This window comes from Erinaceus europaeus, chromosome 10 (assembly GCF_950295315.1).
Source record: "Erinaceus europaeus chromosome 10, mEriEur2.1, whole genome shotgun sequence".
Classification (NCBI taxonomy): domain Eukaryota; kingdom Metazoa; phylum Chordata; class Mammalia; order Eulipotyphla; family Erinaceidae; genus Erinaceus; species Erinaceus europaeus.
In genome coordinates, this window is record NC_080171.1 from 36,053,822 (window position 1) to 36,069,660 (window position 15,839).

The 15,839-nt window shown below is 39.8% G+C and overlaps 1 protein-coding gene across 14 annotated transcripts in view; it reads right to left on the reverse strand.

The window, feature by feature from the left end:
• LOC103107323 (TLE family member 4, transcriptional corepressor) overlaps positions 1-15,839 on the reverse strand; it is a 167,898-nt gene that overhangs the window by 20,731 nt on the left and 131,328 nt on the right. For 13 of the 14 annotated variants that reach the window (XM_007516111.3, XM_007516110.3, XM_007516104.3 and 10 more), the window contains 3 exons: positions 3,205-3,324; positions 1,499-1,552; positions 835-987 (listed from right to left, as the gene is read on the reverse strand). In XM_007516111.3, the coding sequence (XP_007516173.1) occupies positions 835-987; positions 1,499-1,552; positions 3,205-3,324 (327 nt within the window). The remainder of the gene's footprint in view (positions 1-834; positions 988-1,498; positions 1,553-3,204; positions 3,325-15,839) is intronic. The other variant, XM_060199529.1, reaches the window with a different exon arrangement.

The window sequence follows — 15,839 nt, forward strand, 5'->3', positions numbered from 1 at the left end:
AGCCTCTATCAGTATTATCCCTCTAATTTATAGACAAATTGAGGTTTTTCTTTATATTAGTTGTAAATGCAAGAGGTTATTTAGGGTTGGGGAGACAGTATAATGGTTATGCAAAGAGACTCTCATGCTTGAAGCTCCAAGGTCTCAGATTCAGTACCCTACTTCACCATAAGCCAGAGCTGAGCAGTGCTCTAAAAAAAGAGAAGTTATTTGAAAACCAAATTTGTCTCTTTTTTATTGTTGTAGTATTACAAGGAAGTAACTGGTGAGGAAAAAGGTAGACACATTATACAAAAATGCAATTAACTACACAGCCACAGAAGGAGTATGAAGAGATTATCCTGACCTGCAAGCAGTTTCGTTTTTGCATTTGTGATTTGTGATGTGAGTCAAGGTAGACTTTTGTAAATGACAGATTATTCTTTTGATAGAAAGGGAAAACTATTGCAGTCATATATCGTTTGGTAATTCAAACAAAGCTAGCAAGAAAATTACATTCAAGCTCCAAACTAAATTTACCGTAAGCCACAGGTGATAAAACCACCCCTGCAATCCTAGTGTGTATTTCTTCATCCTCACTAAGACACATATCACCTATTTCCCCCACTTCCTCTCTTAACCTTGCAAAAAGACTCACAATAAAGAGCCATTCATCGACAACACATCAGTAAACCCTTTCTGCTCCAGAAATGTTAATTAAACTTGAATATAGGACACATATACCCAGAAATTAATGTCCTATGGAAGAATATGAGATAGTCACAATTTGAAAAGTAGTCAACTCAATGATCTGGAAAGAGACAACACCAACAGAGATCATGAAGAACTGCTTACAAGGCTAAGTTCTTTGGATTTGGAGGAAGGAGTACTGCTGGAGGATGCAATTGAGGCTGGACTGATAGGGGCATCTTTCTTAAGCAGGCGTGTCTTGTCCAGGCCATTCTCTCTGGGGGAATGTGCTGGGCTCCCTCGAGGCGAAGATGGATCCTAAGATGGAAAAGTGGGATATTAATGCAACACGACAAATTCACAATGCTCACGTACACGAGTGTGGACACCACAGCCAAAGCATTTCATTTCTTAGAAATACACAATGCCATGGAATTGTGCATGTTGAAGAAAATAGTATTGAGGTCTAAGAAAAACAGTACAATATGTAAAGCATTGCTTAAAACAAAATCAAAACCAGAAACTGAAACCTTATAAAGCTGCAAGTGATCCATCAATGAGAACTTTAGGTTGACCACAGAAGTCTGATAGACATGCATGGTGATAGTAAAACATACTTGAAATCTCATAGAAAAGAATAGCAATAAAATAAGAGCCAAGAATATATAAGAACTTTCACATTATAAAAAGCAAATCCCTTTAGAAATTAATAGTTCAGTGGCAGAATGCAGGGTCCCCAGCATACATACACAAAACAACTTTGGAGACTAACTGGATACTAGCCATTGCTACAGCTGAGTAAGAGCAGAAACTTGAGCCATAGACGTACCTCATTGGAAACGTCAACCACCAAGTTGTCATCACTTTTCTCACCATCACTGTCCTGCATCAACAATTGAAAAATGTTATCTCCTTCCCAGGTTGATACTAGGTAAATTCAATCTAAGTCCTCATATCTCATAAAAATAAATGAAGTGGCTGGGTGTAGGTGCACCTGGTAGAACGCACACATTACCATGTGTGAGAACCCAGGTTCAAGCCTCCAGTTCGTGTGTGCGCGCGCGCGCTACTTAGAGCTGCAGAGCTGTGCAGGCATTGATTGAACCCTAATGATAACTCTGGCGAGCCCCCCCCGCCCCGCAACAAAAGAAAAGATGTACGAAAGAGTGCTAAAGGTTTCAAAATAAGGGGCCAGATGGTATGCACCTGGTTGAGCACACATATTTCCATGCATAAAGACCCAGATTCAAGCCTTCCTCTCCCCTCCCCTCTTCCCCCATGGAGAGGGCTTCAAGAGCAGGGAAGAGGTCTAAAGGTATCTCTCCCCTCTCCTCTCTCCCTCTGTCCTATCTAATAAAATTAAAACAAAAGGAAAAGGAGAAAATGGCCACCAAGAGCAGTAGATTTATCCCAAACCAAAAAAAAAAAAAAAGTAATCTTTAAAATGCACTATATTCTTTGATCCTTTTGATAAGATTCCATTTTACTTTAAAACAAAAACAAACTAAAGCTTAGCGTTTGCTTGTAGTTCTGAAGTATCTGCTGCAAACTAGTAGAGTTGTGCTAAATCAAGTCTACAGATGGACCTGATTTGGTCTGTCCTTACTTTGAAAAGCTGAGGAAGTATTTATTTAAACAACTTTTAATTCATTAAAAGCATTAATACCCCCAAACACTTTTATAGTTGGGAGTCTGCACTTGGAATCTAATCCTGCAGTTTCTTAAGGCCTGCAAGGTAACACCATGGAGAGTAGGCTGGGGCTGCTTGCCTCTATTTGGTTCCTGACCAGTTTAGATCATGGTATAGGGTCCCCAGCTCCTTCACCTGGGGAGCCAGGAAAATGAGCTTCAATCCATGCTATGGACTTTTTACAAATCTGTATAAGTCATATTCAATAATCCTTGTAATGTTTTTCCACGTGTTGGTTTACATGGTTTTCTCCAATTTTATATTTTTTTTCCCCAAAGAAAAGTCAACTACCTTGAAATATAAGGAGAGTAAATTTATCTATAGAAATAGTACCACAGAACCCCTAAGCCTTCTACCACTAGTTAGTAAATAAAGGATGGTGCTCTCACATACATATGTATAACTAGCCTGCACAAGTAAGGTACTGTTTTTGTATATAATGACTTAGGTTATGACTTTTTTTTTTTTTTTGACAATCCAATAGTTTTCCTTATTCTGTGCTCTAGTTTTAATTGGTAGGAGACAATAAATTTAAAAGTTCTGATAAAAAACAAGATAAGGATCAGAGAGAATCTCTTTTTATATTATTTTATATTTTTTGACAATCTTTACATGGCAGGGCATGTGCCTTGCCACATGGTTTGGCTCAAGTCCTGGAACTATACACCAAGGTGTTAGGGTACCAGAGAATGCTCTGGGGCTATGATGCCCCTTCCCTCTCTGACTGAAAAAACAAATGGCTGGGAGGAGTCAAATCATTTACAGAAAGCCACAGCTCCACAAAAAATAAAGAAAAACAGGCAAGGTAAGCAGGTCTTCTCCAAGGTAGAGATGAATAAACTTACATAACGAGCTGCTATTTCCTTTTCTTCAGTTTTCTGCTTTTTGCTATCAGAGGAGTAGTCTGTGGAGTTTCTGTGCTTCTCAGCACCTCGGAAACTGGCTGATGGGGATACCGAAGAGCTCTGGAATTAGAAAAGGAATAAGGTTGAGAAGTGATCGTTCATTTGAAAGTGTGACTTTTTTTTTTAATCACTTGAGACTTATTTCCATTTTGCTCCCTAAGTACACACTTACAAGCTGTGAACAAGAGCTGAGAGAGGGGAGGAAGTGAAAAGATAGACAGTGAGATTTTTATAAAGGGGAGTCAAAGGAGGAATAGTGTAAACTCAAAGGACAGAAATGAGTAAGACTATAGGTGTTTACAGATTATACACTTGTTCAGCCATAGAGCTGAGAAAGGAAGCAGAGAGAAAGAAAGGTTTACTACTACCTCACACCACTGTTTGCAAGTCTCTACAGAGAAACTGTACATGAGGAGAAACAGCTCAACTGGTGAGCATCAAGCTTCTATGTCAGAGTTTAATGGCAGCAGTGCATGTAACAGAAGGGTGCTAATAAATAAAATTAATACTTAAAGAAGCATAAATAAATTAGAGCCCACCTTGAGAGATAACTAGTGGCTCTTTCGTGGAAAAGGAAAGATACTCTTTGGGGATTTAGGCATCCAAAACTGGCAATCTTGTGACTCAACAGTCATCATTTACAGGACTCTGTTGAGTTTTAGTTTAGGATCTTAAAAGCTGGAAGAAGACAAAACAAACCCAAGCCCAACCATACATAAATGTGCTTTCTTCCTTTCTGACTCTTAAAAGAGTTTTAATAAGCAAGTTAGAAAAAATATTAGTGATTTAATAGTGGTTTACAAAACTGACAACAGGGGTATAACTTTACATTATTCCCACCACCAGTTCTCTGTCCCAGTACTTCCGGGGGTCCTTCCTTTATCCTCTTCTCTCTCAGGCAAGTGAAATATAGTACCTGACGTCCTCTGGTGTTTTCCACCTTCTCAATAAGAAAGGTTTTTTTTTTTTTTTTTTTTTTGCTTGTTTTTGTTCTAAATTTCTGGAAATTCAAACATCCCAGCTGTGCCAGGGAATGAGCAAAGGCTTGTCTTTTCCTCTTGTATGAACCTACTTGTACGAGCCTAGGTCACTTCCCTCCTTGTCTGTTCTTCTGAGTCCCAGTCACATAAAACAAATGGCAGTTGTAAGATCAAAGAATGAGACTGCCTTCCACTAAGGCCAGGTGAACTTACAAGCATGGATGAAGAAGTGAAGAAACAGAAATAAAATTTGGAAGTAACCTTCGCAGAACTAGCTAGAAAGACCAAACAGAAGCTCTAAGTGATTAAGTGTGAGAGAGGAAGCAGAACTGAGCCTAAGGCTAACTAAACTGTTATGAATGGAAGAAAAAACCTGAGTAACTATGTGATGGGTTAATCCAGCCTGGGATAAGAAAGGACTGACCATGGAGGGCAAAGGAAAGAATACTTGAAGGTAAGAGAAAAAGTGTCATAAGAACAAAAGAACCACTACCAGAGTATCTTTGCCCAATATCCAAATCAATTCAGAAAAGTGTTCAGTAGAGCTCTTCTTCACTTAATAACTTCATTCATTTCTCATAAAATGAACTCCTGCCATTTTTTTTATGTTAGTCTATTGGTAGTGAATAGTAACATTTACAACAATGTATGAAACTTGCAAAGGCTCTTTACTTGAGGCAGGGTTAAGATCCAGGAACTGGTTCTACCTTCCATCCTACTTCCACTGAATCAATGCCTCAACCTCTTCTGTGGTTAAGGAATTGTCATAAGAGGAAAATCAAGGTAATCAGGGCCTGTGGTTAGTATAGATACCAAGAATGCACCCCCTAGTGGTCAGCTGTGGTGACTGATGGCTGCATTATCACCAGCACTCATGGCAGAGGTGCAAAGGTGGAAGGTGGGAAGGACCAGTGAGTGGGAGGGAGCCTACTAACCAGCTCAAGATCTCCATGTCCTAACAACCCTTCTCAAACAATCATATAAATGGCAGGAAAAAAGATGGCAGCCACCATCCACCACTAAAAGTGAAGACTGAAGAAAAGTTATAGAAGCTAAACCATTTTAAAAAGTAGCCTGCTTCTTGCTTTCTTTTTTCAAGTTTATATTTATAAAATGGAAACACTGACAAGCCCATAGGATAAGAGGGATACAATTCCCACCACAAGAGCTCGCTATCCCATCCCCTCCCCTGATAGCTCCCCATTCTTTAACCCTCTGGGAGCATGGAATCAGGGTCATTATGGGGTGCAGAAGGTGGAAGGTCTGGCTTCTGTAATTGCTTCCCCGCTGAACTGGGCCATGACAAGCTTCTTGCTTCCTTAAGTCTTCACTGAGTTAAACCTCCATCTCTAAGTTGTAAGATATGGTTCAAATGGCCATCCTTGCCAGAATGATGCACCTACTTTCACTACTCTCCGCTATTCGCCATGTTCATAGGACTCACATTTCCCAAAGAGATTCAACTAGTTCTCACTTGCCCTTAAAAAATGACAAGTGGTACCTAAGGAAGCTTTAGTGTTATGGTATCTGTGTGCATGTGTTCTTTCTTTTTATCTGAATGAGAAGTGAAATGGTGAGGCACACTAACTTTAAAAGAAAAGAAAAAAAAGAAAAAAAGATAAATGGTTTCCCAGTATCCATGGTGGGGGGGGGGGGTAAAAATGGTTGCTTCCTCACATTCTGTGCTTTAATCCAAGGCCCGGGCATTGCTTCAGAGCAAAGAAATTATCATTCTAAAATAATTTTTTATTTATTGGATATATAAAGAGAAATCAAGAGGGAAGAGGGAGATGGGGGGCAGATAGATAGACAAAAAAGCAAAGCAGTATCTACACTACTCTTTTTTTTTCCCTTTCCGATTCTGTTATTTTGGATAGAATGTCCAGGTAACTCAGTTAGACATTTACAGATCTTCTGGCTTTTTCTTTTTCTTTGTTTTTTAAATATCTGTCTGACTTCTAGTTCAAGAATAAGCTTTGGGTGGTCCAGCACTGGACTCTCAAGCATGAGGTCCTGAGTTCAATCCCCGGCAGCACATGTACCAGAGTGATGTCTAGTTCTTTCTCTCTCTCCTATCTTTCTCATTAATAGATAAATTTTTAAAAAAGAAGCGTTGGTTAATTTTTTCATTATTTTGCTGTGTTGCTTTTTTATTCATAATGTTTCCATCAAGTCTAGATATTGTTGAAAAATTTAGAATTTATTTATAATTTTAGTTGTTATATTACTTCTGAGGACACTTAGTTCTCATTTTTGCATATTTCTCCTTTACATGTTCCTAATACTTTTAGTAATTGTTCCATTTTTTTTCTATTTGTCAAATACATTATGAATGTATCTAAATTCTTATCAACTTTTAATGTGCAATTTAATGCAGTACTATTTCACCACTCGAAGATTTCCCCATGCAGGTAGGGAGCAGGGGCTTAAACTCGGGTCCTTGCACACTGCAATGTGTGTACTCAACCAGATGCACCAGCACCCAGCCCCACAACTTATTATTCTACAGTTGCATGTATTTTTATTCCATGTCTAGTATTTTTGCTTGCTTTACAAAAATGTACTTTCCTTTAGTATCTTTCTTTCGAAATCCTGATTCTTCTGATGCCATCTTTAAAAGCTCTCACACAGGGTTGGGTAAAATTAATCACTCATTCCTCATCATTTTATTCACCCAATCAGTAGGACACCCACTTTAAATATATGGCCATTTACAAGTCCACTTCCCACTCAAGGCAGTGGGTTCCTTGTAGGAGGGGAGGAGGGACCCTCCTGTTCCCCTAACAAGCAGCAGAGAACTGCAAAAGCAGTATTTCTGAACATAAATGACTGAACATCCTCTGTACTCCTGAATCTTAATCCTAAATTCACATCACATATTCCCTTTCAAAGGACTACTAGATAGAACAATTCCTGGAGAAAGCAGTCTCTAGAGCAAGATCTGAAAGCAGTGCCCCTTCAAATTATCGATGTGGCAGCTTCTTCACCTTTACTCCCTTACCTTCCTCTAAATGTCTTTATTCTACTATTTGATATTTTATAAAGCCAAAGAGCTCAGTATATATGTATGTGATTAACAACTGGCTCAGCTTTCTGACTGTGACACACTCTGTGAAAGTTACATCTACTCAGTCTAAAATGAAAAGTATTTTCATTTTCAAAGGTAAAATGCTTTGCTAAAAATTGATGCTAACTGCATCTTTAAAACTCTATATAGATGTTGGTACATATAAACAAACAGTTTTACTTTTTCCCTAAACTGTTTCTGGTCCTGTGGGAATCATTTTATTTTTGAATTTTACTGGAGAACAGAGCTACACATTGGTAGAATCAAAAAGTAGTTAATTATCACTAACATTTAAAGGTGAATGTGCACAACGGGCACTGAGACAGTCAGCAATGTTCTAATAACATAATTGCTCTAGAATCAAATTGAACTTGGCACAAGTTAGTTTCATGAATCTTCTAAGTCTATCATTCTGTTATTGAAAAGCCATGAGGGCCATTGTTAGGCACAATAAACAGGAGGACTTAAGTAAATACTGATCAAAACAAAGGCATACCTTTACCAGAAAAGCTTACTTTTATTTTTCTATAAATATTCTCAAAATGTAATTAAGCTGGATATTAGCCTAGATTACTACTTACGAGCTGTGTCGGGAATCAGTTGGTAGCACAGCAGGTTAAGTGCATGTTGCGCAAAGCACAATGACCAGCGTAAGGATTCTGGTTTGAGCCCCCAGCTCCCCACCTGCAGGGTAGTTGCTTCACAGGTGAAGCAGGTCTTCAGGTGTCTATCTTTCTCTCCCACTCTGTCTTCCCTGTTTCTCTCCATTTCTCTCTATCCTATCCGACGACATCGATAACAACTACAATAAAACAAGGGCAACAAAATGGAATAAATAATAATAATAATAGCTGTGTCATGATTCTATGAATCTAAAGATTTCAGGGGACCAGGTCAGTGGCGCACCTGGTTAAGTGCACATATCACCAAGTGTCCGGCAGCCCCTCTGCTCCATCCTCCATTGTTGACATTAGTCTATTTACATAATCATTGTTTTGCCTGAAATATCCCCACCACGTTATCCCCTCAGGGTATTGCTAATTCCCACCAGTTAAAACCATCACAACAGTTGCTAAGGACGCTTCCACCTTCCCAGCATGCCTTTTGCCTCTCTCCACCCCCTTTCCTAGCTATTTCTGTTTCTGACTTGCCACTTCCGGTCTTTATCCCATAAAACCCACTTCTGTTCCTGGTTTCACTCTCTTCTCTCTCTCTCTCTCTCTCTCTCTCTCTCTCTCTCTCGACTCCAGGGTTATCACGGGGGTTTGGTGCCTGCACTACCACTGCTCCTGGAGGCTATTTTTTCCCTTTGTTGCCCTTGTTATCATTTCATTGCTGTTGTTGTTGGATAGGACAGAGAGAAATGGAGAGAAGAGGGGAAGACAGAGAGGGGGAGAGAAAGATAAGACACCTGCAGACCTGCTTCACTGCCTGTGAAGGGACCCTCTGCAGGTGGGGAGCCGAGGGCTGGAACTGGGACCCTTATGCCGATCCTTGCACGTTGCACTGTATGTTCTTAACCTGCTGCACTACACCTGGCCCCCTCTCACTATCTCTGGGGGAAAAAAAAAGTGACAATTTTGGCCCAGGATCAGTGGAATCACACACATTACAGCCCCCAGTGCCATACAGTACTGCAAAAAATAACTCCAAACCTAGACTTTACAGAGGCTACTAAGTCAGCTAGAAAACTGACACCTCCAGCAATATAAAGGGATAGCCCTACCCCTTCAACCTTTACTCCCCTGCCACCTAAGATCAAAGATGACCACGTATGAGAAAGAGCTGGCAGTGTTATAATTAGCTAATCTTAATAACAGGTAGCAGGTATTTTACTAGCAGGAAGGGCATCTCTCTGGAGTCAGACTGCCTGGTTTTGAGTCTAGAGTCTTAATAGTAGTGGTGTAGCCTTGGGGATGTTGCGCAGTCTCAGGCTCTCTGTAGTACAGAACAAAAACACCCACCCACCCCCGCAATTGACTTGCTCTTGAGGACTAACTGAGAGAATCCATTTGTAGAAGACACAGTCCCAGACAGAAACTGGGCATGACTATACATTCTACCTCAGTCAACTCTATGTACTTCAGAGATTGGGACAGCGACCAGCGACCCAGCATCCATCTTCTATAGTTTAACAGTGATGACAATGCTATTCTAGACACTTGAGCAGCACTAGCCCTCAGCACAGATACTCAGATGGGTCTGTCAAGACACGGTTCCAATAGGCTAGCAAATATCTTTCAATAATTGCATACGGTTTTGGTTCAATACTGTATACCAAAGCCAGATGATGCTTACTGCCTCCACATCAAAATTTCTAATCTGGTCGCAAAGGTACCTCAATCTGATTCAGCTTTCTACTCACATTAGTGTCATGCCTGGATGTTCCTACTCACTGAAAACTCCAACCAGAAAGACTGACAATGGAAGAGAGGACAATCATCGCCAAACACTCTACCCCTCATTTGATATGGTTTGTTGAAGCCAGGTGGTGGTGCACCTGGTTAAGCTCACATTTCAGTACTCAAGGACCCATGTTCAAGCCCCGGGTCTCCACTTGTGGGGGGAACGTTTCACAAGTGGTGAAGTGGGTCTGTAGGTATCTCTGCCTGTCTGCCTCCCTATCTCCCCTCCCCTCTCAATTTCTCTCTGTCTCTATCCAATAATAAGTAAAGACATTTAAATAAATAAATCTTTTGATAATTGTTTTCTTGTTCATCAGCTATGGCTTTCAAACATCCCATGTACTTGGTAACCAAGGATAAATTCATTTTCAAACGGGCACCATGAAAATTTGTCTAAAATGACTCAAAGTCATGCACTGCCCCCACTTTACACATGCAGCCCAAGCCTCTATCTACACTACAAATAGCCCAGTTTATATGATAAGTTATACTGCATCTCTCACTATAATTCATTCAGTGCTGGCATTAGTTCAGGTCAGGGACAATTCAGAGTTTGTTTAGGTGATAAAGGACAGAGAAAGCTGGCTCAAGAGCTCCTTAGACTCTCTGATGACACAGCTGAAGCCCTGAGCCATTATTTTCTCAGCAAAAGACAGATGTCTAAAACTGAAATAAATATTGGTGACTTTCTTGAATTCACAAAAGTGAAGGCATTACTTCTGGAGGTCAGAAGGGACAAGCCCACTCTTCCTACTAAGTGGAAAAGCCTTCAGAAGGAGCTTTAAATCATGCATCAGTCAGAGTCAACTGCAGCCATTAGTCCTGAAAGCATTTCATGGTTACAAAATAATTACCAAGTTCTGAAGTAAAAACAATGCCATGACAACCTATGTATACTGAAGGAATGCAGTAAAACATCCTTAAGTATTTGTGAAGTTTACCGTTCACTGTTAATGTATTTATCTTCTTACCAATAGAGCTTTGTATAACTGATACAACATCCCCACACTTTTACCTCATTTATGAGAGAATAACCAGGAGAGATAAAAAAAGATAACCCTCAATTAGGAAGAATTAAATATAAATGCCTTAAACAGAAAGTATTTGGTTAAAATGTGCATGTCTTACAGACTTACAACACATGCAAATTTATGTAAACTAGTCCAACATTTATAGCTTGCTGCTGGTGAAAAACCTGGCCATGATAAGGCTATGTGAGTCAGGCACTGGTATCAGTGTTCTACTTGTTACAGTTGAAGACATTTTTTTAATGGCTGGCTTGATTAAAGAAATCATTAAAAAACACAATCTGTACATAACACTTGCTTTCCCCCTAATTAACATAAATCAAAATACACCTTCAAAAATGACTGGGACTTTCTGAAAGCCTGCCCTTGTTAAAATGAAATTTAATACATTCTCCATATAAAGTAATGAGTCTGTTCTTAGTACATTTCACCTTCCATAACATTTTGTGAACAACACATTCTTTTTGAATTGTTTATCCTTCTACTTTCTCTCCAGGTTAAGAGAAACATGGGCAAACATAAATGACTTTTGCAGATAATCCCGATGCTATCAAACCAAAGGCATGATAAAGATGAATCCATAATGGCCATGCTATGAGTACTACAGTCAGGTAGGCCATCCTTGGTTCAAGATCAAGCTGTACTGCTTGTTGTGTTGCCCTAGTCATTTAATGAACATCTCTAAGCTTCCGCTTCCCCTTCCTTACTAGGTAAAAGTACTTCCTGGGGCCTCACAGTGTGCAAGGACCTAGGTTCAAACCCCTATACCTATCTGCAAAGGGTATGACAATGGTGCAAGCATCTCTCCTCTTTCCCTCTCTCTTCCCTCTTAATTCCTGTGGAAGAAAGGAAGGGAGGGAGAGGAGGAGGGGGAAGGGGAGGAGGGGGGGGGAGGAGGGGGAGGAGGAGGAGGGGGAGGGAGGGAGGGAGGGAGGGAGGGAGGGAGGGAGGGAGGGAGGAAGGAAGGAAGGAAGGAAGGAAGGAAGGAAGGAAGGAAGGAAGGAAGGAAGGAGAATGCTTTAAGAATCTTTCAAGAATAGTACCAGGACTAAAGAGACTAGGAGTGGTATAGCACAGTACCTAGCACCATGAAGAGTCAGTCATTGGGATAATTTGGAAACTACCACACAACCTTATTCCACTTATAAACTCATTATGCAAGCATGTCCTGAATACCTAGTAAGCACAGAAATATAAGATGAATGAAGTATATGACATGGCCTCCAATTGGGTTCTATTGAGTTGAAAACACAGATTAAAAATCTTAAATTTTTCTTCCCTTCAGACAACAGAATATGCAGTATTTCAGTGTTTAGTCACTCATGTTTTGTTTCCCTAACATCAGAATCATGTTTTACTTGGTCAGGATAAAATGCCCTAATAATTTATAAGGTATCAATAAAATTGATTTTAAATTAGAACATTAACTTAACGACATTTTGAGGTTTCTTGACTGTTGTTCTTCTTCCTGGAATAAAGCTGTTTGCTCTGCCCCAGTAATTTCATTAAATAGTTACTTTAACTGGCAATCTGAGCACTGGAACATGATGTTTTGACACTGAGGATACAGGTTTGATTCCTGTGCAGGGAACAAAGCTTTCTTCTCTTGACATTTATTCTCCTCATGTGATTCAAACTATAGGTCATATGACGTAGCTGAGAAGATGAAAGTACAAGTGCATCTCTCCACACTGAGAGAGAGCCCAAAGCATAAAAGGAATTAAGCCACCTCATTTCTTATTATTAGAGATGGCATAGTATTAACAGTCACCCAGAAATTATAATTAAAAGCTGTTAAGTACACCCAAATGTTGCATAAAAATAACTGCATCTTTTAAATTGTAAAGCCAGCCCAAAGTCATTTCATGCCCTTTGATACAATGGATCTCCTTAAAGACTGCAAGATCTAGCATTCCTATATGCATTTGTCCTCCACCAGTAAGTCCCTTCGCTCATTAGCATGAAGTCTACAAATCTTGTATGCAGACACTATGTAAATTAGTCACATACAGCTGCCACCCTTCCCATCCCCCAGCACAGGACCTATAAAATATATTCTACATTACCTATTCGCCTACTGCCTTGTAATCAATGTTACTAAGTCTCACTGAAAAAACTATAATGCAGTTCACATAGGTTTGATTGCCCTAAAAAAGGAAAGGGGGAGCTTGGTTAAAAAAAAAAAAAAAAAAAATGTCCTTTCTAAATCTTCTGGGAAGGTGAAATTGGCTCTAGACCTATTGTGTTGTGTTCTGTTCTTGAATCAAAATATCCACACTTCTAACAGCAACTCTGAAAGAAGCTGAAGTAGTATAGTTGCTCAGAGAAAACAAGTGACTCAGCTTTAAGATTTGCCAAGCTATATCTTAATGGACCCAAATCTTCATTTTAGTAACTATTAAAATTTATTGGTAAAGAAAGTCACGTTGCCTTTCCCCCCAGTAAAATGTTTTAATCTATTTGAAAGGCTAAACATTTTTTTCTTCCAAGAGCGTTAACTCCACAGAGCACCATATATATTCTTATGTATTATGTATGCAAATGTACTCTACAGACTATTGGGGTAATTCAGCAGGAACACAGAGGGCTAGCAGAGTACATCAATTTAAAGAAGGTCTGCTTAGCAATTTCAAGGTAGCCAATCAGAACCTCCCAAGTCTTCCTCATGCCACCTCTATAGGACAAAGTAGTTTTCAGTAATTACTTAGTCAATTTGGTCTTAAGGCCCTACATTAGAATATTAAAGTGAGGGCCTATGAGATATTGGGTTGTCAGAAAAGTCATGACATATTTGTTGCATAAAAAAATCATGACTTGGGAGTCGGGCAGGAGTGCAGTGGGTTAAGCGCATGTGGCGCGAAGCTCAAGGACCGGCATAAGGATCCCAGTTCGAGCCCCCGGCTCCTCACCTGTAGAGGAGTCACTTCACAAGCGGTGAAGCAGGTCTGCAGGTGTCTATCTTTCTCTCTCCCTCTCTGTCCTCCCCCTCCTCTCTTCATTTCTCTTTGTCTTATCTAACAAAGATGACAACAACAATAAAAAACAAGGGCAACAAGAGAATAAACAAATATCTTAAAAAAAAAAAAAAAAAGGAAAGGAAAGAAAAAGAAAAAGAAATAAGAAAAAACATGACTTATCCAATAGCTCACAGTGTCAGACAACAGGATGGGCATGCCTGAGGCCCTGGAAATCCCAGGATTAATCTTGGACATCACTAAAAGCTGAGTAGTGTTTTGGGGCCTCTCTCTTTCGCATATAAAACTATGTATGCACGCACGTGCCTGCGAACACGTGTGTGAAAGTAAGTCATATTCTGTAACAAATGGAAGAGAAACATATATGTGAGTTATGGATGTATTTCAAGCCATATCTTCAAAAATTAAATACAAAAAATTAGTTTTTAATATTTACCTACTTCCTCCAGGGTTATTGCTGGGGCTTGGTACAAGCACTATGAATGCACTGCTCCTAGAGGCCATTTTTTTCATTTTTATTGGATAGGACAGAGAGAAACTGAGAGGGCAGGAGATATAGACAGGGAGAAAGACACCTGCCAAACTGCTTGTGAAGTCAGCCCCCTACAGGTGGGGAACCAGCGGCCTGAACCCGGATCTTTGCGGGGATCCTTGTGCTTTGTACTATGAGCACTTAACCTGGTGCACTCTACCTGACCCCCCCGCCCCAATTAATTTTTAATGATAAATTTTAACCAATGATTTAAATATGACCAAATTAACAAGTAATCGGCATCAAAATTACTAAGACATCTAACAAACTATATATATATATATATATATATATATATATATATATATAATCTTCAAATTTTCGTGTGCACATTACAGAACATCTTAATTTGGATTGGCTATGTATTTCCAGTCCTCACTAACCACTCTGTGATTTGCAGCTACCATACTAGTCGGCAGAAGTACTAGAAGTACTGGTCTGGAAGTACTGGTCTGCAAGTACTGAAAGCCAAAATAGGGTGAACACTTATTAATGTGAGCATCAAGCACTTTATAGAAGTGCAGGTCAGGTCTGCTTTCTGTCTACCCTCTCTGGTCTCAAAGACTCTTTCTCAGAGAGCTGGACAAGCCCAAACTATTTTACCTGTCCATGTAGGCTGTGTCAAACATCTTCTTTTCCAGTTTCTGAGTGGCTAGCATCTTTTCACTTTTGTATCTGTCTAAATGTCAGTCCCTACCCTCCCACCCCACCCAAAAAAGCTCTTGTCAATGGGGTAGTAGGAGAACCCTCTTGGAAGTCTGTAACAGACCAGGGGTTATATTCTCACCATTGCTGGGATTACTGTCTTGTATTTTCTACATGACTTGAATTTCCACAAAGTCAGAGACCATGCTTGTTTTCATCACCATGAAAATCCAGGACTTGCTTTGGTGACTCAACTAACGAGGGCTGAACAAATTAATGTAACCCTGATCTGCTCGAGCATCAGTGCTTATGCATATATCTTACTTGTTCCCATACTGTTTTCATTATGTTGAGATTAGAGATAATGCACGTCTAAAGGGCATGTATTAATGTGCCTTATTTCTTAGTATTCTCAGCATTCATAGAAGAATGATTCTCATAGAAGAGGAGCCTCTGTGTATGTGGTGCAGTGTGGGTGTGGAAATACCAAAGGTAGGCAGTCTCTACAAGCTGTTAATTGTGAAAGTGGTTTAGTGAGAAGATACTTTTCAAGACTATCCTAGGATAACAGATAGAAGAATGGCAAAAATCAAACTGAAACAAAGGTTAAAGTGGTGCACAAGTCTCCTTCCTCCCCATCATCAGTACCAGGCTCAACCTCTAAGCACCCAAGAAAGAGCTGTTGCTGCACAAATATAGCGAGGTCGTGTTATTTTTTTAAAAATTTTATATTTATTTTTCCTTTTGTTGCCCCTTTTTTATTGTTGTCGTAGTTATTGTTGTTGTTATTGATGTCATCGTTGTTAGATAGGACAGAGAGGAGGGGAAGACAGAAAGGGGGAGAGAAAGATAGACACCTGTAGACCTGCTTCACCGCCTGAGAACTGACTCCTCTGCAGGTGGGGAGCCGGGGGCTTGAACCGGGATCCTTATGCCAATCCTT